The sequence below is a fragment of the Arvicanthis niloticus genome, chromosome 13 (genome assembly GCF_011762505.2).
Source record: "Arvicanthis niloticus isolate mArvNil1 chromosome 13, mArvNil1.pat.X, whole genome shotgun sequence".
In the NCBI taxonomy this organism is placed as follows: domain Eukaryota; kingdom Metazoa; phylum Chordata; class Mammalia; order Rodentia; family Muridae; genus Arvicanthis; species Arvicanthis niloticus.
Window position 1 is genome coordinate 55,296,401 of NC_047670.1, and position 16,431 is coordinate 55,312,831.

Here is a 16,431-nt window from a genome sequence, read left to right on the forward strand (position 1 = left end):
TTGGTCTTGAACTTGAGATGTGGCCAAGGATGACCTTGAACTGTTGCCCCTCTGGCCTCCACCTTCCAAGTGCTGGGGTTATAGACATGTATCACCACACCTGACCTGTTAGGTGCAGCCTGGGATGTGACCTGAAGAGTCAGCTAACATCTAGCCATCCTGACCCTGGTGACTGGCAGCCCCTGCCAGGTATTTACAAAAGGCTGGAAGTACTGCTCGCTCCCGGCTCAGACTGGAGCTCTTAGTTCTGTGTTCCTATTAGCTGGCAGAGAATGGCCTTCAGTTTTCCTCCCACTAGTAATTGCTCACCATGTACTAGGAATTATCCGAGATGCAAACTAACACAAGAGGAAAAGCTCAGCTTCTGTGAAACTTCCCTTCTCCTAAGGGAGACAGGTACAGCAAAGATGGGGTGTAGAATGGCTGGCAGGCTGGGTAGATCTGCTTTAGGAGGAGTATGCTGGGGGCAGGGAACAAGGTGGGGCCTGGGTGTGGGTAGGATGATACAGCAGCAGCCCCACTTCTGCAGCAGGCCTTTTAGCTCATCCTTGTTATGCAAGCAGAAGCTAGGCTGTGTTGGCCCCTGAGGTGGTGGATGTAGAAGACTTGTAAGAAGTTCAGTCTCTGAAATGAGACCCAAGTGCTGAGCACCCAGGCAGTCTATGGGATGGCCACGGTGGATGGCAGATAAATGCTCAAACCAGTACCTAGTGACATCTTCAGAAATAGACTAGCTCAGGTTGGGTGAACCACAGAATAGACTGCTGGACCTCTTGCTGAGGCCTTTAAGAACTGGGAAATTGTGTATAAAGAGGGTGAATACCAGCCCACCCATCCAGAACCTGACCAGCTCGTTGCACCTTGAACTAAGCCCTCCCTACCCCACAAGCAAGACCACTGTAGGCCAGGCTGGTGTCCTGGCGGCTGGCTCTTAGTCCCTGAGAGACCACCAGTAGCAGCCCTGCTCCACTATACAGCTCCCTGGACTCACAGAGGACCAGGCAGTTGTGGATGACCCAGTCCACAGCAGAAGCCACAGGAGGCATGGGGGTGGGGCAGCAGCTCTCCAAGTCCAGATAACCACATTTTAAACTGGCCTAAATGTTCGATAGTCTGCATTTACTTGGGATGCCTTAGTTGGGGTAGGCTTCCCTTTGCTAGACCCCCAATGACTTGAACGTAACAACCAGTGTTTTTATCTGGCCACTGGTCGGTAAGGCTTGGGATAATGGTCAACACTCCATCTTTTCCTTCTCAGCAGCCAAGAGGAGGCCTTATACCAAGAAAGGTACAGGATCTCTGGTTGCATCTTCTAGGTGACCATGTGACCAAAGATATGTGCTCCCTAGAAAGGGGCCCTAGAGAATAAGCATTGAGCTGTTTGCTAAGCATCTTATTTAAGAAAGAAATGAGTCCCCAGGGCCACCTGAATTTGTTGCTCCTCTGAAGGACAGCAAAACCCAGCAAGCAGGCAGAATTGATGGAGGATTTGAAGACCAGCACCCATGTCCCTTTCAACAACCCACATCACAGAGGACAGTCTGTGCCTGTCAACCATCGATCGCTACAGAGCAACCAACGCCCAGAGCAACCATCACTAGCTTATATTAAAGCACACTCCCTCCCTCCTGTTCCTGCTTGCTGTGACCTCCTGGATGGATGATGGTCATGCCTCCCAACAGGCAAAGGTCACCTGGAGGCAGAATCCAGCTAATGCCACTCTGCTGTAGGTAATTGTGTCCCCATTTGAGATCCAATGCTGTTTAAAGGCAAAGAATTGCCTGGAGCAGGGACAGTGAACCCTGTTCTCTTACTGAAAACAAAGCCCTGTCTTGTCCGGGTCCCATCAGGGAACTGACCAATCGTCACTGAGACAAACCTCAGGAGTCCCACTGAGCCAAGAATGGAGGAGGCAGGTTCAGGCGAGAAGACTGCTGTGTGAAGGTCACCAGTTTTAGCCTCAGGAAGGCGTTTATCTGCACTGAAAGGTCTCCTGGTGCACAAGTCACCCCTTCCCCTGACACTTGTGCTGTTTTGCCCCAATGTGCTCATTCCACATGATCTTTCCTTTGCCACCTGTGTCTAGCACTGTGCTGAGGAGAGTCCTTTGCCCTCTGAGGAGGCAAAGCTTTCACTGCTGTCCTTGGTTGGGGTACAGACTTAATGTAAACCTGTTGAGGACTCCTGAAACCATGACCCTGGTATCAAAAGACATAAGACCTTTTGTTCTCTGGTGGTGCCACAGCAGACCCAAACTCCAGCAGGGTGGAGGCAGCTTGACTCCCAGACCTTTCTGTCCACTTCCTGGGCGACTCTAGCAGCTGCAGTGACCATGCCCAGAGAGGAGGCCCTCGATGGTAGAAAGAAGGCATTTATGCTGGGCTGACGTGGGTGGACTAGAACCTATATCCATACTGAGATATGAGACATGTTGTAACACACACACACACACACACACACACACACACACACACACACACACACATATACACACTTGCCCAAATTACATTTATTTGAACTTCCAGCTCCTTGAGGTGTGGTCTGAGCGGGCCAAGTACCTGGCTCTATTTCACAACAAACAGCCCCGGGACCTGATCCTGGTCACAGCTTACAGGTCAGAATCTTTTCTGGCAGGGTGCTGATGGCTCCACCAAACCAGTTTGAAGGAAAATTTGCTGCAGGGCTTGCAGCTCTGTTCCAGTGTCCCTGGGATAGCAGCATATGTCTTCCTGAGCCAGGCTAGATTTGCACTGCCACCTGCTGGTCGCCCATGGCACAGAGCTGCAGGGACATAGGACAGCAGAGGTATGGCAGTCTAAAGTTAGTGCCTTTTGTCCCCACCACTCCTCCAGTAAGTCTAGCTGCCAAAATATTCCCTCTGGAACTTCTGGAAGTCCTCTTCAGTGAACACAGTGCCCTCAGCCTTCTTCTTCTTCTTCTTGTTCTTCGTCTTGGCCACTAGCCGATCACAGGCTTTCCGGCCTTGATTCTGCTGCAGAATCTGAAAAGGTTCAGAGTGAGGGACAGAACATCCATTTTGGGGGGCACAGATGGAAACCTTTGAGATGACAGGGATTACAGCTCAGGGCACGGCTGGACACACTATATTCAGGGCTGAGAATCACATGGATTCTGAAAACAGCTTCAGTATCACCCCAGGTCCTTATAGCTTGCACCCTAGACAAACCTGCTGGGTCACAGACTCTGGCACAGTGCTTCTCATGCTGGTCATAAACTTCAGGTTTGCCTTGAAGTGGTCTCGACACTGCCGTTTCTGGTACTCAGCTGTGGGTGGCAGGCAGGGCATGTCATTTCAGATTCATTGTACCTTAGAAACCTTCTGGATCCCTTCCGCTGCCAAAGGCCCCACTGTCCTTTCCCTAGAAGGGAATATTTCAACAGTCTGGTCTCTTTTAAAGCAAATCTACATTTCCCATAGGTCCTGTCTGCTGCATATCCCACCGACCCCATTGGATAGCTTCAGTTAGTCATGGGACTATGTCTCAAGCCAGGCATGCTGGTATGCATCTGTGATCCCAGTACTGGTGAGGCTGAGACAGGAAGCCTACTGCTCCTAGCTACATAGCCAGATCAGAAAGAGTTATGTTTAAAAACAGCGTAACAAAAACCCACCACCAACAACAAATAACACAAGGTCTACCCTGAGCATAGCCATGCATCAGGTATGCAGGACACACAGGCTTCCTGTTTTCACTTTTATAGGAGAAGAACTGAGAAGCACAGGAACAAGCATTTTAGAGAGTATCCATTTTTTTCTTAGGGGTTGGGGGCAGAGTCTCACTCACTCTGTAGACCAGGCTGGCCTCTGTCTCCTGAGTGCTGGGATTAAAGGTGTGCACCACCACGTGTGGCTATTGTCCTGTCATTCCTACCTACCCACTATATACTAGGCTGTGGATTGGCCACTGGGACCACAGAAAATCCAGGATTGGGGTTGGGAGGTTAGTCCTGTGTCTTGAAGAGCTCCTACCTCAGAACAGGAGTGAAGGGAACCCCAATAACTGGGCAGGGAAGCACCTTGACATGAACTCCTGCAAACCACTAATGTCTGCACATGCCCCCTAGCTCCATCTGCTCATGCGTTTTCTCTTACACTTCATATCTTTTAACAAGGACTCACAGGCTGGGTGCTGGCGGTGCATGCTTAACATCCCAGTGCTCAGAAAGCTGAAGCAGAAACTGATTTAAATTCATGGCTAGCCTGTGCTATAATAGTGAGGTCCAGGGCAGCCTGAGGCACCGGCTGAGATCTTGTCAAAACAAACCAAGCTAATGCCCTCACCCCCACCCCCACACTGGGAGAAAAAAAAAAAAATGAAACCCAAGTACCTCAACTCCCTGTATAGAGCAGGGCCCATGGAGTCAAAGAAGAAAGCAGTGTACCATCCTGTGCCCCTTCTCCTCAAGCCTGGAGGTCTTACTAACTGCCACATCTGCTAAGATGCTCTGCTGGAAACAAGGCTTCTGCTTTGCAGACAGTTCACCAGTAAAGCACATCCACTCACTTCTGCTATCCCTACTGTGATGGAGGATGGCACTGCCTGAGCAGGTGCCTGTTTCTATAACTGTAAAGGGGGTGGGGGGGAGGAGGGAAGAGAACTGCTCACCTCACAGGGCTGCTGTGAGGGTCAAATGAGTTAACGCCTTTACAGGGTTCAGAAGGGCAAACTGTTGGCTGCATGCTTCACTTCTTTATATGTGTATGTATGTGCACCTCAAGTGAGCATCTGTGGAGTCAGAAAAGGGTATCGAATCCCCAGACTTGGAGTTACCGGGAGTTGTGAGCAGCCATGTCGGTTTCTGGGGGTTCCAGGTCCTCTGCAAGAGCAAGTGCTCTTTAACCACTGAGCCAGCCCTCTATCCCTGATGGACACTCCATCTTGACTCCTGCTTAAGCCCCTTAGCCTTCTTTCTTCCAAATTCTCAAGCCTTTCTGACTAAAGTGACCATCCTTTTTACCTGGCAGCTCTTATTTTCTCAGGTGCTCGGCCTTAACGCTGCTTCCAATGTGGCTTGTTAGTTTGATTCTCCTTCGGAACACTGTAGAGCCTTTTACCTCGCAAAAACTTGGCAAAAATTTGCACGCTAGTTTTGAGACTTTCTGATGCTTCTCTCTCCACTAGGGCTAGAGCTCACAAGCACCTGGATCCTGCCTCCACGATCAGGTCTTGCCTTGAACTCACCATGGAGTCAGGAAAGACACAGGACTTCTGATTCTCCTGCGTCCACCTCCTAAGCGCAGGGATTACGGGTGTGTGCCACCACTCCCAGGTCTTTCTCTCTTTCTCTCATCCTGTTAACAGCTACATAGCAGTCAGCAGCAAAGAGACAGGGCTGAGAGGCCAGACTAGGGAATTAGATTGCTTGGGTTCGAAACCTGTCCCCTACCATTTTAACACTCTTCTTGCCTTTTCCTTGTTGAGTCTCGGGTAACGTCTGGAACCCCGACTCAAAGGCGCTGCCCCCAGTCCTGCGAAGCATTCGCAGTCTTCTCTCCCAACTCACCTAGAGCGGATTTAGGCACCTTTCCCTTCGCTGAGTTCCGTAGTTTCGGGGCCTGGGAGGCCTTGGCCCTCGCCCTGCGGGTCCGCTTCACCGGAGTCCCGCTAGCCTTGACCTGGCCGGGGACGGCTCGAGGAGCTGTAGGGAAAAGCAGCGAAGGACCGAGTTGGAGGGAGCGCTTTCCCTTCCCACCCGCCCACTCAGCCCTCCTGCACAGCGCGACGTCGCAAGACAAGCCCTTCTCACCCTCGGACGCCGCCAGAAGCTCCAAACCGCGCCGTAGCAATGCCGCCGACATCTTTCCGAGCCCCGCCCACACGCTGCGAGTTACTTCCGCCTGGGAGGTGTTCACTCTTCGGCGGAAACTGGAGCCGAAACCCAGGGTTCCGCAGCGAGCGGAAGTGTCTCCTTAGAACGCAGGCTCAATGGCTTTTCTCTAGCCCTAGAGGAGCAGGGAACTGGGGGCGTGTCCAAGGCGCAGAAGCCACAGTTACTCAATTTCTGAGTAACAGGTCACTTGTGATCCGAACTATGTGGACAGACTCGACTTCTAGCCTCACTGGTCAATTCTGTCCAGGGGCCAAGTGTTGAAAAGACCGAGTTCCTGCAAAAGAAGTGGTTCTTTTTACTTTCTTTTTAGACAAGGACACGTATAGCTCAGGCTGTCCTTGAACTCGATTGACCTGAGAATGACCTGATCCTTCTCTCTCTGCCTCCTAAGGGCTGGAATTACAGACCTAAGCCACTCTGCCAGGCTTAGACAGTTTTTCATGAACTTCAAAGCAATACACCGGTCCTGTGCACTATGAGAATCTGTATGAAAATCATTAAAGGCATTTGCCAAGGTTACGTGTTGCGCTTTGTAGTCCTACTACTTGGGGGACTGAACGGAGAGTATTGCTGAGTTCCAGGCCAACTTGGGCTGCATAGCAAGACCCTGTCACAAACAAACAAACAAACAAACAAAAAACCAAACCAAACCAAAAGAAAAACCCAAACTAAAAAACCAAAAAAACAAAAATCCCCTGAAACAAAACAAAGAAATAGGACATTTTGCAAACATGCAAAATAAAGTGCTTTGCTTTGAAAAATACAGCTATTTGCTGCAAAATGCTGTTTATGTTGTTAAGCAGTGAGTTGGTTGTTAAGAGAATCAATGAATGTTGCTGGGCACAGTGATATGACTTAGAATACCAGCCCTTGGGAAGCTGAGGCAGGAGAATGGCAAGCTTCAGGTCAGCTTAGATTATATAGCTACATTCCAAATTCTGGACCAGTCTGGGTTACATATAATAAGAGATAGGGTGTATAAATAGCTTGGTGGATTTAATCCCCAGTACTGATAAAAAAAAGGTCAGTTTTTAGTCTGATAAATCAATAAATATTACGATTAATATTTATTAAGATGTAAATATTCTATTGATAAATATTACACAGAGCTTTTGTTTTTGCTTTTAATTTTAATATATATGGATTTTTGCCTGCATATATGTCTGTTCACCACAGGTATACCTGGTGCCTGTGGAAGCCAGAAGTGAGCATCAGATCCCCTGTAAAGGCATTACAAACTGGGGGCTGGAGAATTGCCTCAGTGGTTAAGAGCAATGGCTGCTCTTCCAAGAGGACCTGAGTTCAATTCTCAGCAACCATATGGTGGCTCTCAACCATCGTAATGGGCTCCAATGTCCTCTTCTGATGTGTCTGAAGAAAGCGACAGAGTATTCAAATATATGAAAATATATTTATCCTTTTTTTTTTGTTTTGTTTTGTTTTTCAAGACAGAGTTTCTCTGTATAGCCTTGGCTGTCCTGGAACTCACTCTGTAGACCAGGCTGGTCTCAAACTCAGAAATCCGCCTGCCTCTGCCTCCCAAGTGCTGGGATTAAAGGCGTGTGCCACCACTGTCCGGCTCCTTTTTTTTTTTTTTTTTTTGGAGTTACTGACTGACGTGAACCATACTGTAGGTGCTGGGAACAGAACTAGTCTGTTGGAAGAGCATCTCTGGCCCTGGGTTTTTAAGAGGGAAAAAGGCTTATTAAACCAAAAAAGGTTGAGAGTCTTTAGCCTAGAAGTGTCTCTTCTTTGTTACTTTGGTGTGTTTTTGCAGTGCTGGTGATCAAATGCAGAGACTCTTGAGTGCCAGACAGACTTTCTATCCTCCAAACACAGAAGAAATTCCTTTTTTTTTTTTTTTTTTTTTTTTTGCAGTGAGGAGAAACCCTGCCTGTTTTATTTCGCTCATGGAGGCTCCTAGCCATCAACTGGAATGTGGGAGCCATGAGGCACCAGCCAGTCTGTGAACGGGGAGTAAAAATGACATCTGGATTCACTGGGCCAACGGGTACTGAGGGTTTTGCATAGCTGATGCTGTAGAATGTGGACACAAAGAAGCTGATTCTCCCTGGACAACCTTTGTTGTCAAACCTCTACTAACTAATAATACTAACTCTACTAACTAATAACTTGTAATAACAAACGCTGACAAGAGCCAAGTTCCTGTCGTGTTTCATATGCATAAACTGTTCACTGAGGTAGGTATTGTCTGTCCAATATTTCTTGAGGAAGGAAATCAATTCATCCTATGAGGCTGTCCACATTGCAACCAAGTGACCACTAGGTGGCGCTGCAGGACAGCTTTCTTTGGCCTCCTGATCCACTGCCTAAGTCTTAGAGTGAATGGATGGATGTCCAGTGCTCCTGGATTGGCTCCCTGCTAGCTCAGTGATACAGCCTTCTCAGTGGCAGCCAGATGATCCTCTCTGGTCTTGTCTGGATGGAGAAACTGAGGCAGAAGCAACAAGCTGGGCAGCCCAGGATAGAGGTTAGATCTCTTTCCAGAAAAGTGTGCCAGGGCAGCTGGATGCCTACTGGTGTGGAGGCTGCTGAGGACCGTGTGACCCCAGGCAAATCCATAGCAAGGAGCACCTTGGTTTCCCTGTTTGTTAAATAAACCTTGGAAGCAGTTTCCTTATAGGGTAGCCAGCTGGGATCAGTGGAGCAATACTCCTGAAGCATCTTCAAGGAGAGGAGGTACTGTCTGGAACTGGTTGGGGGCAACACTGCAGACAGAGCCCGGGGTTAACATTCTGCACCCTCCTACTCTGGCATGGCGGATTGGACAGCTGCAATGGTCACGGCTTTCATGGGTGCTTGCCTTCTGCTACATTTGTCCCCAACCCTTAAAGATTAGGCTCAGGGAAGGCAGCTGCCTCCTGCTGATCTCCGTGGGAGCTGGTGGGTCTTGAAGTCTCAGGATAGTTCTCGTCCTGGCTGTGTGGTCTTGGGAAGCCACTTGCCTGCTCTGAACCTTAGTCTCTGCTCTGGGTCCCTCCTTACAGGACTCTATCCCAGGTTCCCCTGTGTCTAGCAGGGGTGTGTCTGTGTAAAGGAAACAGGATAATCCCCCTCCTCTAGTTTTGCCACCTCAGAGTCCCATCATTGACTCCTTCTGTCCAGTTTGGGGTTAGCTTTGCTTTGGCTTTCCTCTGAGGGAGGAATTTTCTAGAAAGCTACACAGCATTTCCTACAGAGCCAGGCTTAGAGGTCAGGCCTGCAAGTCTGGAATGAGCACAGGCATGTATTAGTGTGTGTGTGTGTGATAATAGTCTTCAACTATGTGTCAGGTTACTTGGTTTTGTTTTGTTTTTTTTGAGAGAAGATTTCATGTAGCCCAGGCTATCCTCAAGCTGGTGTGTAGCTGAGGATGACCCTGACTTCCAGATCATCCTGTCTCTACCTCCGGAGTGCTGGGATTATAGGTATGAGACACTATGTCTGGGTTTCTAATTTGTTTACAATTTTTTTTTCCAAGATGGTTTCTCTGTGTAGCCATGGCTGTCCTGGAACTTGCTCTGTAGACAAGGCTGGCTTTGAACTCTGCCTGCCTCTGCCTCCCAAGTGCTGGTATTAAAGACACGTGCCACCACCACCCAGCATAATTTGTATTATATATGATATATATAAAATTGGGGCTGGGAGCTAGCTCAGTGAGCATGAGTGCTCACTCAGCAGGAACAAGCCCTGAGTCCGACTCTAAATCACCCTCCTAAAAAGCCAGATATCAGTGAGTGAGCACATCCATAACCCTGGTGCCGTGCAGGGTGGAGACAGGAGGATCAAAGGGGCCTTTGGGTGCCCGCCCAGCCCCAGTTTCAGTGAGACCCTCACTGGAGAGAATAAGCTAGAGATCAATAGAGCACACCTTGGCCTCTGCACATGTGCTCAGGAATATTCATATGTGAGTAACACACACACATACTCACACATACTCACACTGACACACACACTCACACACACTGACACACACACTGACACACACACACTCACACACTGACATACACACTGACACACACACTGACACACACACTGACACACACACACTCACACACTGACATACACACTGACACACACACTGACACATACACACACTCACACACACTCACACACTGACATACACACTGACACACACTCTCACACTCACACACACACACACAGTCACACTCACATACACTCTCACACACACACTCACACTCTCATACACACTCACATACACTCTCATACACACTCATACTGACACACACACTCTCACACTCACACACTCACACATACACACTCACAGAGAGAGAGAGAGAGAGAGAGAGAGAGAGAGAGAGAGAGAGAGAGAGAAGGAGAGAGAGAGGCATGTTGACTCACACCTGCAATTCCAGCACTTGGTAAACTGAGGCAGATCGAGACCAAGTTGGGCTACAGAGTGAGACCTGCCCCCACCCCATAAAGGAAATGATTTATTAAAGCATATTAATTGAACCATGAGTGGGGCTCATTGCACATTTACTCACAGACGTCGCTTTTGAAGACAGTGTGCCACCACTGTCCTCAGGCATCTCCCCATCTGTGCCTGCTGACTGACTCTGTGTCTTTATGTCTGTGACTTTTCCCCTTGAGGTCTTCTTTGCTTGTCTGTGTAGTCTCTGCCTCTCAGGATCTCTGTAGTCTCTGACTTCATGTCTGTTCCTCTGCCTTTGTCCTTTGGCTCTCCCTTATCCATCTCCCTTTCTGCCTCTGAGTTCTCCTCTGATAGTCCCTCAGCTCCAGGCCTCTCAGCTCTCGGCCTCTCTCCATCTTCAAATTAAAAACCAAATGAAATTTCCAGCAGCCTTTCTCACGGCCCACAAGTGCCCCTGCCTCCTGTTTCCTCCTTGACACCTCAATGCCGGCTTTCTGACATCTCTCAGATCCTACCTGGTCTGTTAGTGCTACCAGGTCACTGACTAGACAGATAGCCATGAATACAGATGTGAACTGCTGTGAGCTTGGCCCCAGTCTGCTTCTGAGACCTTCCACTCTCCATTTGAAATGTCCCTTCTCCTTGGAAGACATTACACAGCCCATGCTGTCACAGAGATCCGAGAACCCTGTGGTAGGGGACTGAGGGATGACATAGGAGACTTTGGGTTCTCAGGGTGTGGGGCCACCATAGAGACAACCCACATACTGTGCTCACAAATAAGCCACCCCTTCTCTCTGGCCTCCTCTGAGAACTGGCTTTTGACCAATGTCTTCACTTCCTGCAGGGGCTAGGTGGCTGGGGTCCCTAAGCTCCTGCCTTCCCATCTTTGTTCCTGTCCCTGGCATCTGGACGCAGGCTATGAGAATTCTCAAGCTCTTTGCTGTGTGACTTAAAAGTCCCGAACTGTGTGCCTCAGTTTTCCTCATTTGTGAATTAAATATAATAGTTGCCACTATAGGGTTACTATAAGGATTGTGCACATAGCTCTGAAAATATCCTTGGGCACAGAGGAAGCATTACACATCTGTAGCTGAATGGCTGTTATATGGGTCAGAGGAGTGTCTTGGGGGACCTGGGTACTGGTCTCCGAATGGCTGCTGTACCTCCGTGCTCCTTGACAGCACATAGGGAAGTCTGAGGCTACAGTGCTGTTGACGAACCCAGAGCTCATAGCGTGGTGTTTAGATAGTCCAGCTGTATTCCTGGAAGTATTCTCTCTGAGGGGTTGGTGGGGTGTCTAGGGCACCACCCTTACAGGTACAGTGTGAAGTTGCCTGACCATGTTCAAGGCTGGGCCTGGCATTTAGTTGAGTAAATAACAAAGCCCAGCACTGGGGAGCTGGCTTCCTCAGGCAGGTGGGCACTCAGGCAGGACAGAGGGTCAGGGGGAGGGAGAAAGACTGAATCCCAGCACTGGGGAGCCAGCTTCCTCAGGCAGGTGGGCACTCAGGCAGGACAGAGGTCAGGGGGAGGGAGAAAGACTGAACCTCAGCACTGGGAAGCAGGCTTCCTCAGGCAGGTGATCACTCAGGCAGGACAGAGGGTCAGGGGGAGGGAGAAAGGAAAGCAAAGAGCTCTGTTCAGCCATAGTAGTTGAGAGGAGTTAGATACACATCTCAGGCTTTCTGGAGGCTGAGCCCACCCACCCCTGTTCAGTTTTGTTGAGTAACAGTCTCCTCAAACCCAGTCCATTCATGGAGCCCGAGCTTTCTTCCCATGGGGTGGCCCTCTTCATACTGCTAGGATTGCTGTTACTGGGCTCAGTGCTTTCTGCTCAGTTCAGTTCCCAGCATCAGTGTCAGGCAGCTCACAGCTGTCTGTAACTCCAGCTTTGGGGATCGGATACCCTTCTGACACTTTTCAGCCTTTTCTGCCCTTTAGGGGCATTGTACTCACATGCATATATACACAGATACAGACAAAATAAAATAAACTCTGTTACATGCACAGTAAGTGAGGGGCTGTATGTGACTTTGAAGTGGTTCAGGTGCCATTCATCATCTGCAGTAGAACCCTAGGTCAGCAACCCCATTCTAGGTCCAGGCTGGGCGAGGGTAACATGTGTGGGTACTACAGCTTCTCCGTCCTTCTTCCTTCTGCCTCCTCTTCCTCCTCTTCCTCCCTTCGTCTCTTGTTTTGTTACTTGAGATAGTCTCACTATATAGCTCAGACCAGCCTCTAACTCATGGAATTCCTCTTGCTTCAGCCCCTGAGTTCTGGAACTACAGGTGTGTATCACCATAAGTGGCTCCCTAGTGGTGACTTCTTCTCCTTTTCCTTTTCCTTTTCCTTCTCCTTCTCCTTCTCCTTTCTCTCCTCCTCTTCCTCCTCTTTCTCTTCCTCTTCCCCTTCCTCCTCTTCCTCCTCCTCCTTTTTCGGAACACGGTTTTTCTCTGTTACCCTGGTCCTGAAACTCATTATGCAGACCAGGCTGGCCTGGAATTTACAAAGATATATTTGCCTCTGCCTTCTGAGTACTGGAATTAAAGGCATGCACCATCATTGTCTGGCTCACCATAGCTTCTTTTTAACATCTTTGGATTTGGGGAGGCAGGAAGACGCTGCTGGAAAGTTTCTTTGATGCTCTGGGGCTGGACCATGACCCAGGCAGGGTCAAAGGTGGACCTCTGATGGCCCAGCTCTGGCAACAAGTTGCTTTGTGACTTTAGTAGGTATCTTCTTTTCCTGGGTCTTAGTGGCCTTGGGGAAATGTGTGCAGGTTCCTACTCCTGCTAGACCCCCATGGCTCAGATGCTTTGGGCAGAGTGAGTGGAGTTTGGACTCTGGGCATGTGATCTCATTGCGGGGTCCTGGATCAGTCTGTCTTCTGCTATGTGCCTCAGTGTTCCATCTGGGCAGTGGGGCTGTTCTCAACTGTCCCCACCCCAGGTGAGGTACAGGTGATCTGTGGAGTATTACTAAAGGTTTGGAGAGGGCCAGGGGTTGGTTGGGTTGATTTTGGGCCTCAGTGGCCTCTGGGTTGGGGATTCTGGATCCATAGGGTATGTATGTGTGCAGTGCCCAGGCTCTTCCAGCCTCAGCCTTTCCTACTAATTGCGTCTCTATTAAAATGCAAATATCCTACAATGCCAGGAATGGAGGCCTTGTTGCCATGGCAACTAGGGAGCAGAGACTGGTCTCCATCTTCCATCTTCAGAGCCTTTTATACTAAACTGAGGCCTGCCTGGAAGTACCTCTTCTCCTTGCTCATCACCCATGTCTTAGGGTCTCCTACCCTAAGGTGAATATTCAGGAATGTGGAAATGGGCAACCCTGCACAAGCCACCTTCTTTCTTTGCCTCGGTTTCTTCATTTGTGACTTATGGGTAACTAGACTTGTCTTGCAGAGTTGTCTTGAACTCAGTGACTCTGTACTGAGCCTTCGTGGCAATAGTCTGCCCTCAGATTCCCTTCCAGGAACCCAGGAAGCTGTGGTCTAGCCAGGAGCCCCAAAGATAATGTGGGGGTGACCATCAATGCCTTCTTCAGGCCAAAGCCAGTTCACACTCATCCTATAGCCGTTCAACTTGACATTGTTTTTCCCTTGATATAAAAAAGGGCAGAGTCTGTCACTGTAGATTTAAAAGGCAAGGAAGAGTGAAGAGCATGAGGTTTAAGAAGGGCTGAGAGCTAGTAAAAGTAGCAGAGGCAGGTGAGCAGTGGTCTGTGCCCCCCCCTCCCCGCCACCAACAGGAAGCTTAGATGGGAAGTGTTATTCAACTGTCACACTTGAAATTTATTACTTGATTGTATAACACCGCTCCATTATTCAGGAATATATCCTCTTCAGCATCCCGGCGTCTCTCTCTCATTCTGGGTCCTTAAATGATTTCTGGCCTTTTATTTTAACTTTTAAAGAAATCCTCTTTAGAAATAGCTGAGCATATGAATTATAAACTAGCAATTATGTCAGAGAGAGAGAGAGAGAGAGAGAGAGAGAGAGAGAGCTCTGTACAGACCTTGTACATCAGCTCCACCCCTTTCTAACCACTGTTATCTGCCCATGACGATGGGAGCCCCTCAGGGACCTGGCCTACTTCATTCTTCACCCAAATGGTGCCTGGTCAGGGTGTGGCCCCTACTGCGTGCCCTTCACTATTGTTGAATAATTTAGCATATGAAAAATGTGTTGGATACCTACTATGTTCTGGAAACTGGAATGCTGGGAAGCCAGCATGAGGTGGGTTGAGAAGGCCAGGCGACAGTGTGGGCAAAGATGGTAAGTCTCAGGGAGGGATCGGTGTGTAGACTCGGGGACAGATGGGCTAGGGGAACATGCTGGGAGACGGTAGTGTTCCTTAGCTGTGGTCCGTCATGGGAGATGGCCTTAACACAGCCGCTCTCCTGCAGCTAGGATGTTGTCAGCCCTTGGTGCTGTACTTGAGAGGAGTCTGGTCTGAAGCTGGGCACCTTGGTAGACTTAGTCCAGGAGGGAGCTTTGAGGTGGCCACTGTGCTGGGGCCTGAGACTGGATGTCAGCAGACATGTGCAGGCCAGAGGACTCCGAGCACCTTCATCTAACCCCTCTCTTGGAAAATGGGCTCCAAGAGAACCATGGAGTTCATGAACCCTGGGGTGGCATGATTTCCAAGTCAGTTTAGACCTCTTACTGACCTCCAGTGGTCACATCCTCTCAGCCTACTGGACATGTCTTCCTGTGTCCCTACAAAGGAGCTGGTTGTGCATCTGCCCATGCCTGCCTCCTCTCCTCCACCCCACCTAAGTCAGAAGTGAGTCCGTTCTCCACACCCCCACCTCCCACCCCTCAGCCTGTCTGTCAGCCTCCTGTGTTATCTTTGACTCCCTCTCCTTTCTTTTTTCAAGTCAGGGTTTCTCTCTGAAGCCCTGGCTGTCCTGGAACTTGCTCTGTAGACCAGGCTAGCCTCAAAACTCACAGAGAGATTATTTGCTTGCTTCTGCCTCTCAAGACCTGGGATTAAAGGTATGAACCCAGATTTATACCTTTTTCTCAGTTTCTCACTTTTACCATAGCCCAGATGCCAGCTCCTCTCCTACACATCCTTTCCCTCTGACCCAGACTGACCCCTCAGAGGCTGCCTGGGACAAGGGTTTCTGGGAGACCAACCCAGGGAGTAGGAGCCTGCAGGCAGCTTCTGCCTATCCATTTGGTAGCTTGCAGATTTCTTTAGGGCTCCTGCTATCTACTCTTCTGCCTTGAATGGACATCTCCATGAGCCTGAGGTTCACAGCTTGGGCGTAGTCCAACAGCACTCACTGAGACAGAGTGTGACTCGGCTTTGGTTATGAGAGGGTTTCCTGATCTGTCTAACCCCTCCTTTATTCTGATAAGTGAGTATCTTCTAGTGTCGTGGGTCTGGTTGCTGGTTCCACTTATCCTCCCTGGATACCAGCCCTCGAGGTGGCTACAAAGATTAATTGAACAGATTCTCATGCCTTCTGAAGGGGGGCTGTCCTGTCTTCTGTGCTGTCCAGTCAGTTTCCTGTTACTGTAACAAGTACTCAGGATGATCAACTTAAAATGAGGAAAGGTTCATTTGATCCATGACTAGGGGCCCTGTGGTGACAGTACAGCATTTTATGTGCATTGGTATTTCGCCTGTATGAAAGTATTGGATCCCCTGGAACTGGAATTACAGGCAGTTGTGAGCTGCCATGTGATCCTCTGGAAAAAGCAGCCATGCTCCTAACTGCTGAGGGATCTCTCTAGCTCCCACCATTTTTTTTTTTTTTTTTTTTTGGAGACAGGGTTTCTCTGTGTAGCCCCTTCTGTCTTGGAACTCACTCTGTAGACCAGATTGGCTTTAAACTCAAAGATCCACCTGCTTCTGTCCCCTTCTTTAGGATGGGGTTGTCAGTATCCCTTTGTGGGGTTCTAGGGACCTCCTATTTGGAGGACCTTTAGGTGGGTGACTTGCCTCATTGGGCTTTTGGCTCCTCATCTGCAAGGTGGACAGGAAGAAGTGATGCCCACCTTCCAAGGTGCTGTGACGATGGAATGAGCTCATCTATGAAAATGCTCGGAAAAGCCTGGAACATTCTAAGAGCCCAGGCTTTACATAGTATCATTGTCACCACCCACATTATCAGCATCTTTCTATGTGAAAATTACAAATTTGCAAACTCCTTTAGAAGGTGCC

General features: G+C 49.2%; 1 protein-coding gene across 1 annotated transcript; it reads right to left on the reverse strand.

The window, feature by feature from the left end:
• Positions 1–2,487: 2,487 nt before the first annotated feature.
• On the reverse strand, positions 2,488–5,900 carry Rps19bp1 (ribosomal protein S19 binding protein 1). The gene is made up of 4 exons (XM_034516017.2): positions 5,770–5,900; positions 5,527–5,661; positions 3,188–3,285; positions 2,488–3,001 (listed from the first exon to the last, which is right to left on the reverse strand). The coding sequence occupies exons 1-4, from the start codon at positions 5,819–5,821 to the stop codon at positions 2,858–2,860; spliced, it is 429 nt and encodes a 142-aa protein (XP_034371908.1). The 5' UTR covers positions 5,822–5,900; the 3' UTR covers positions 2,488–2,857.
• Positions 5,901–16,431: the final 10,531 nt, after the last annotated feature.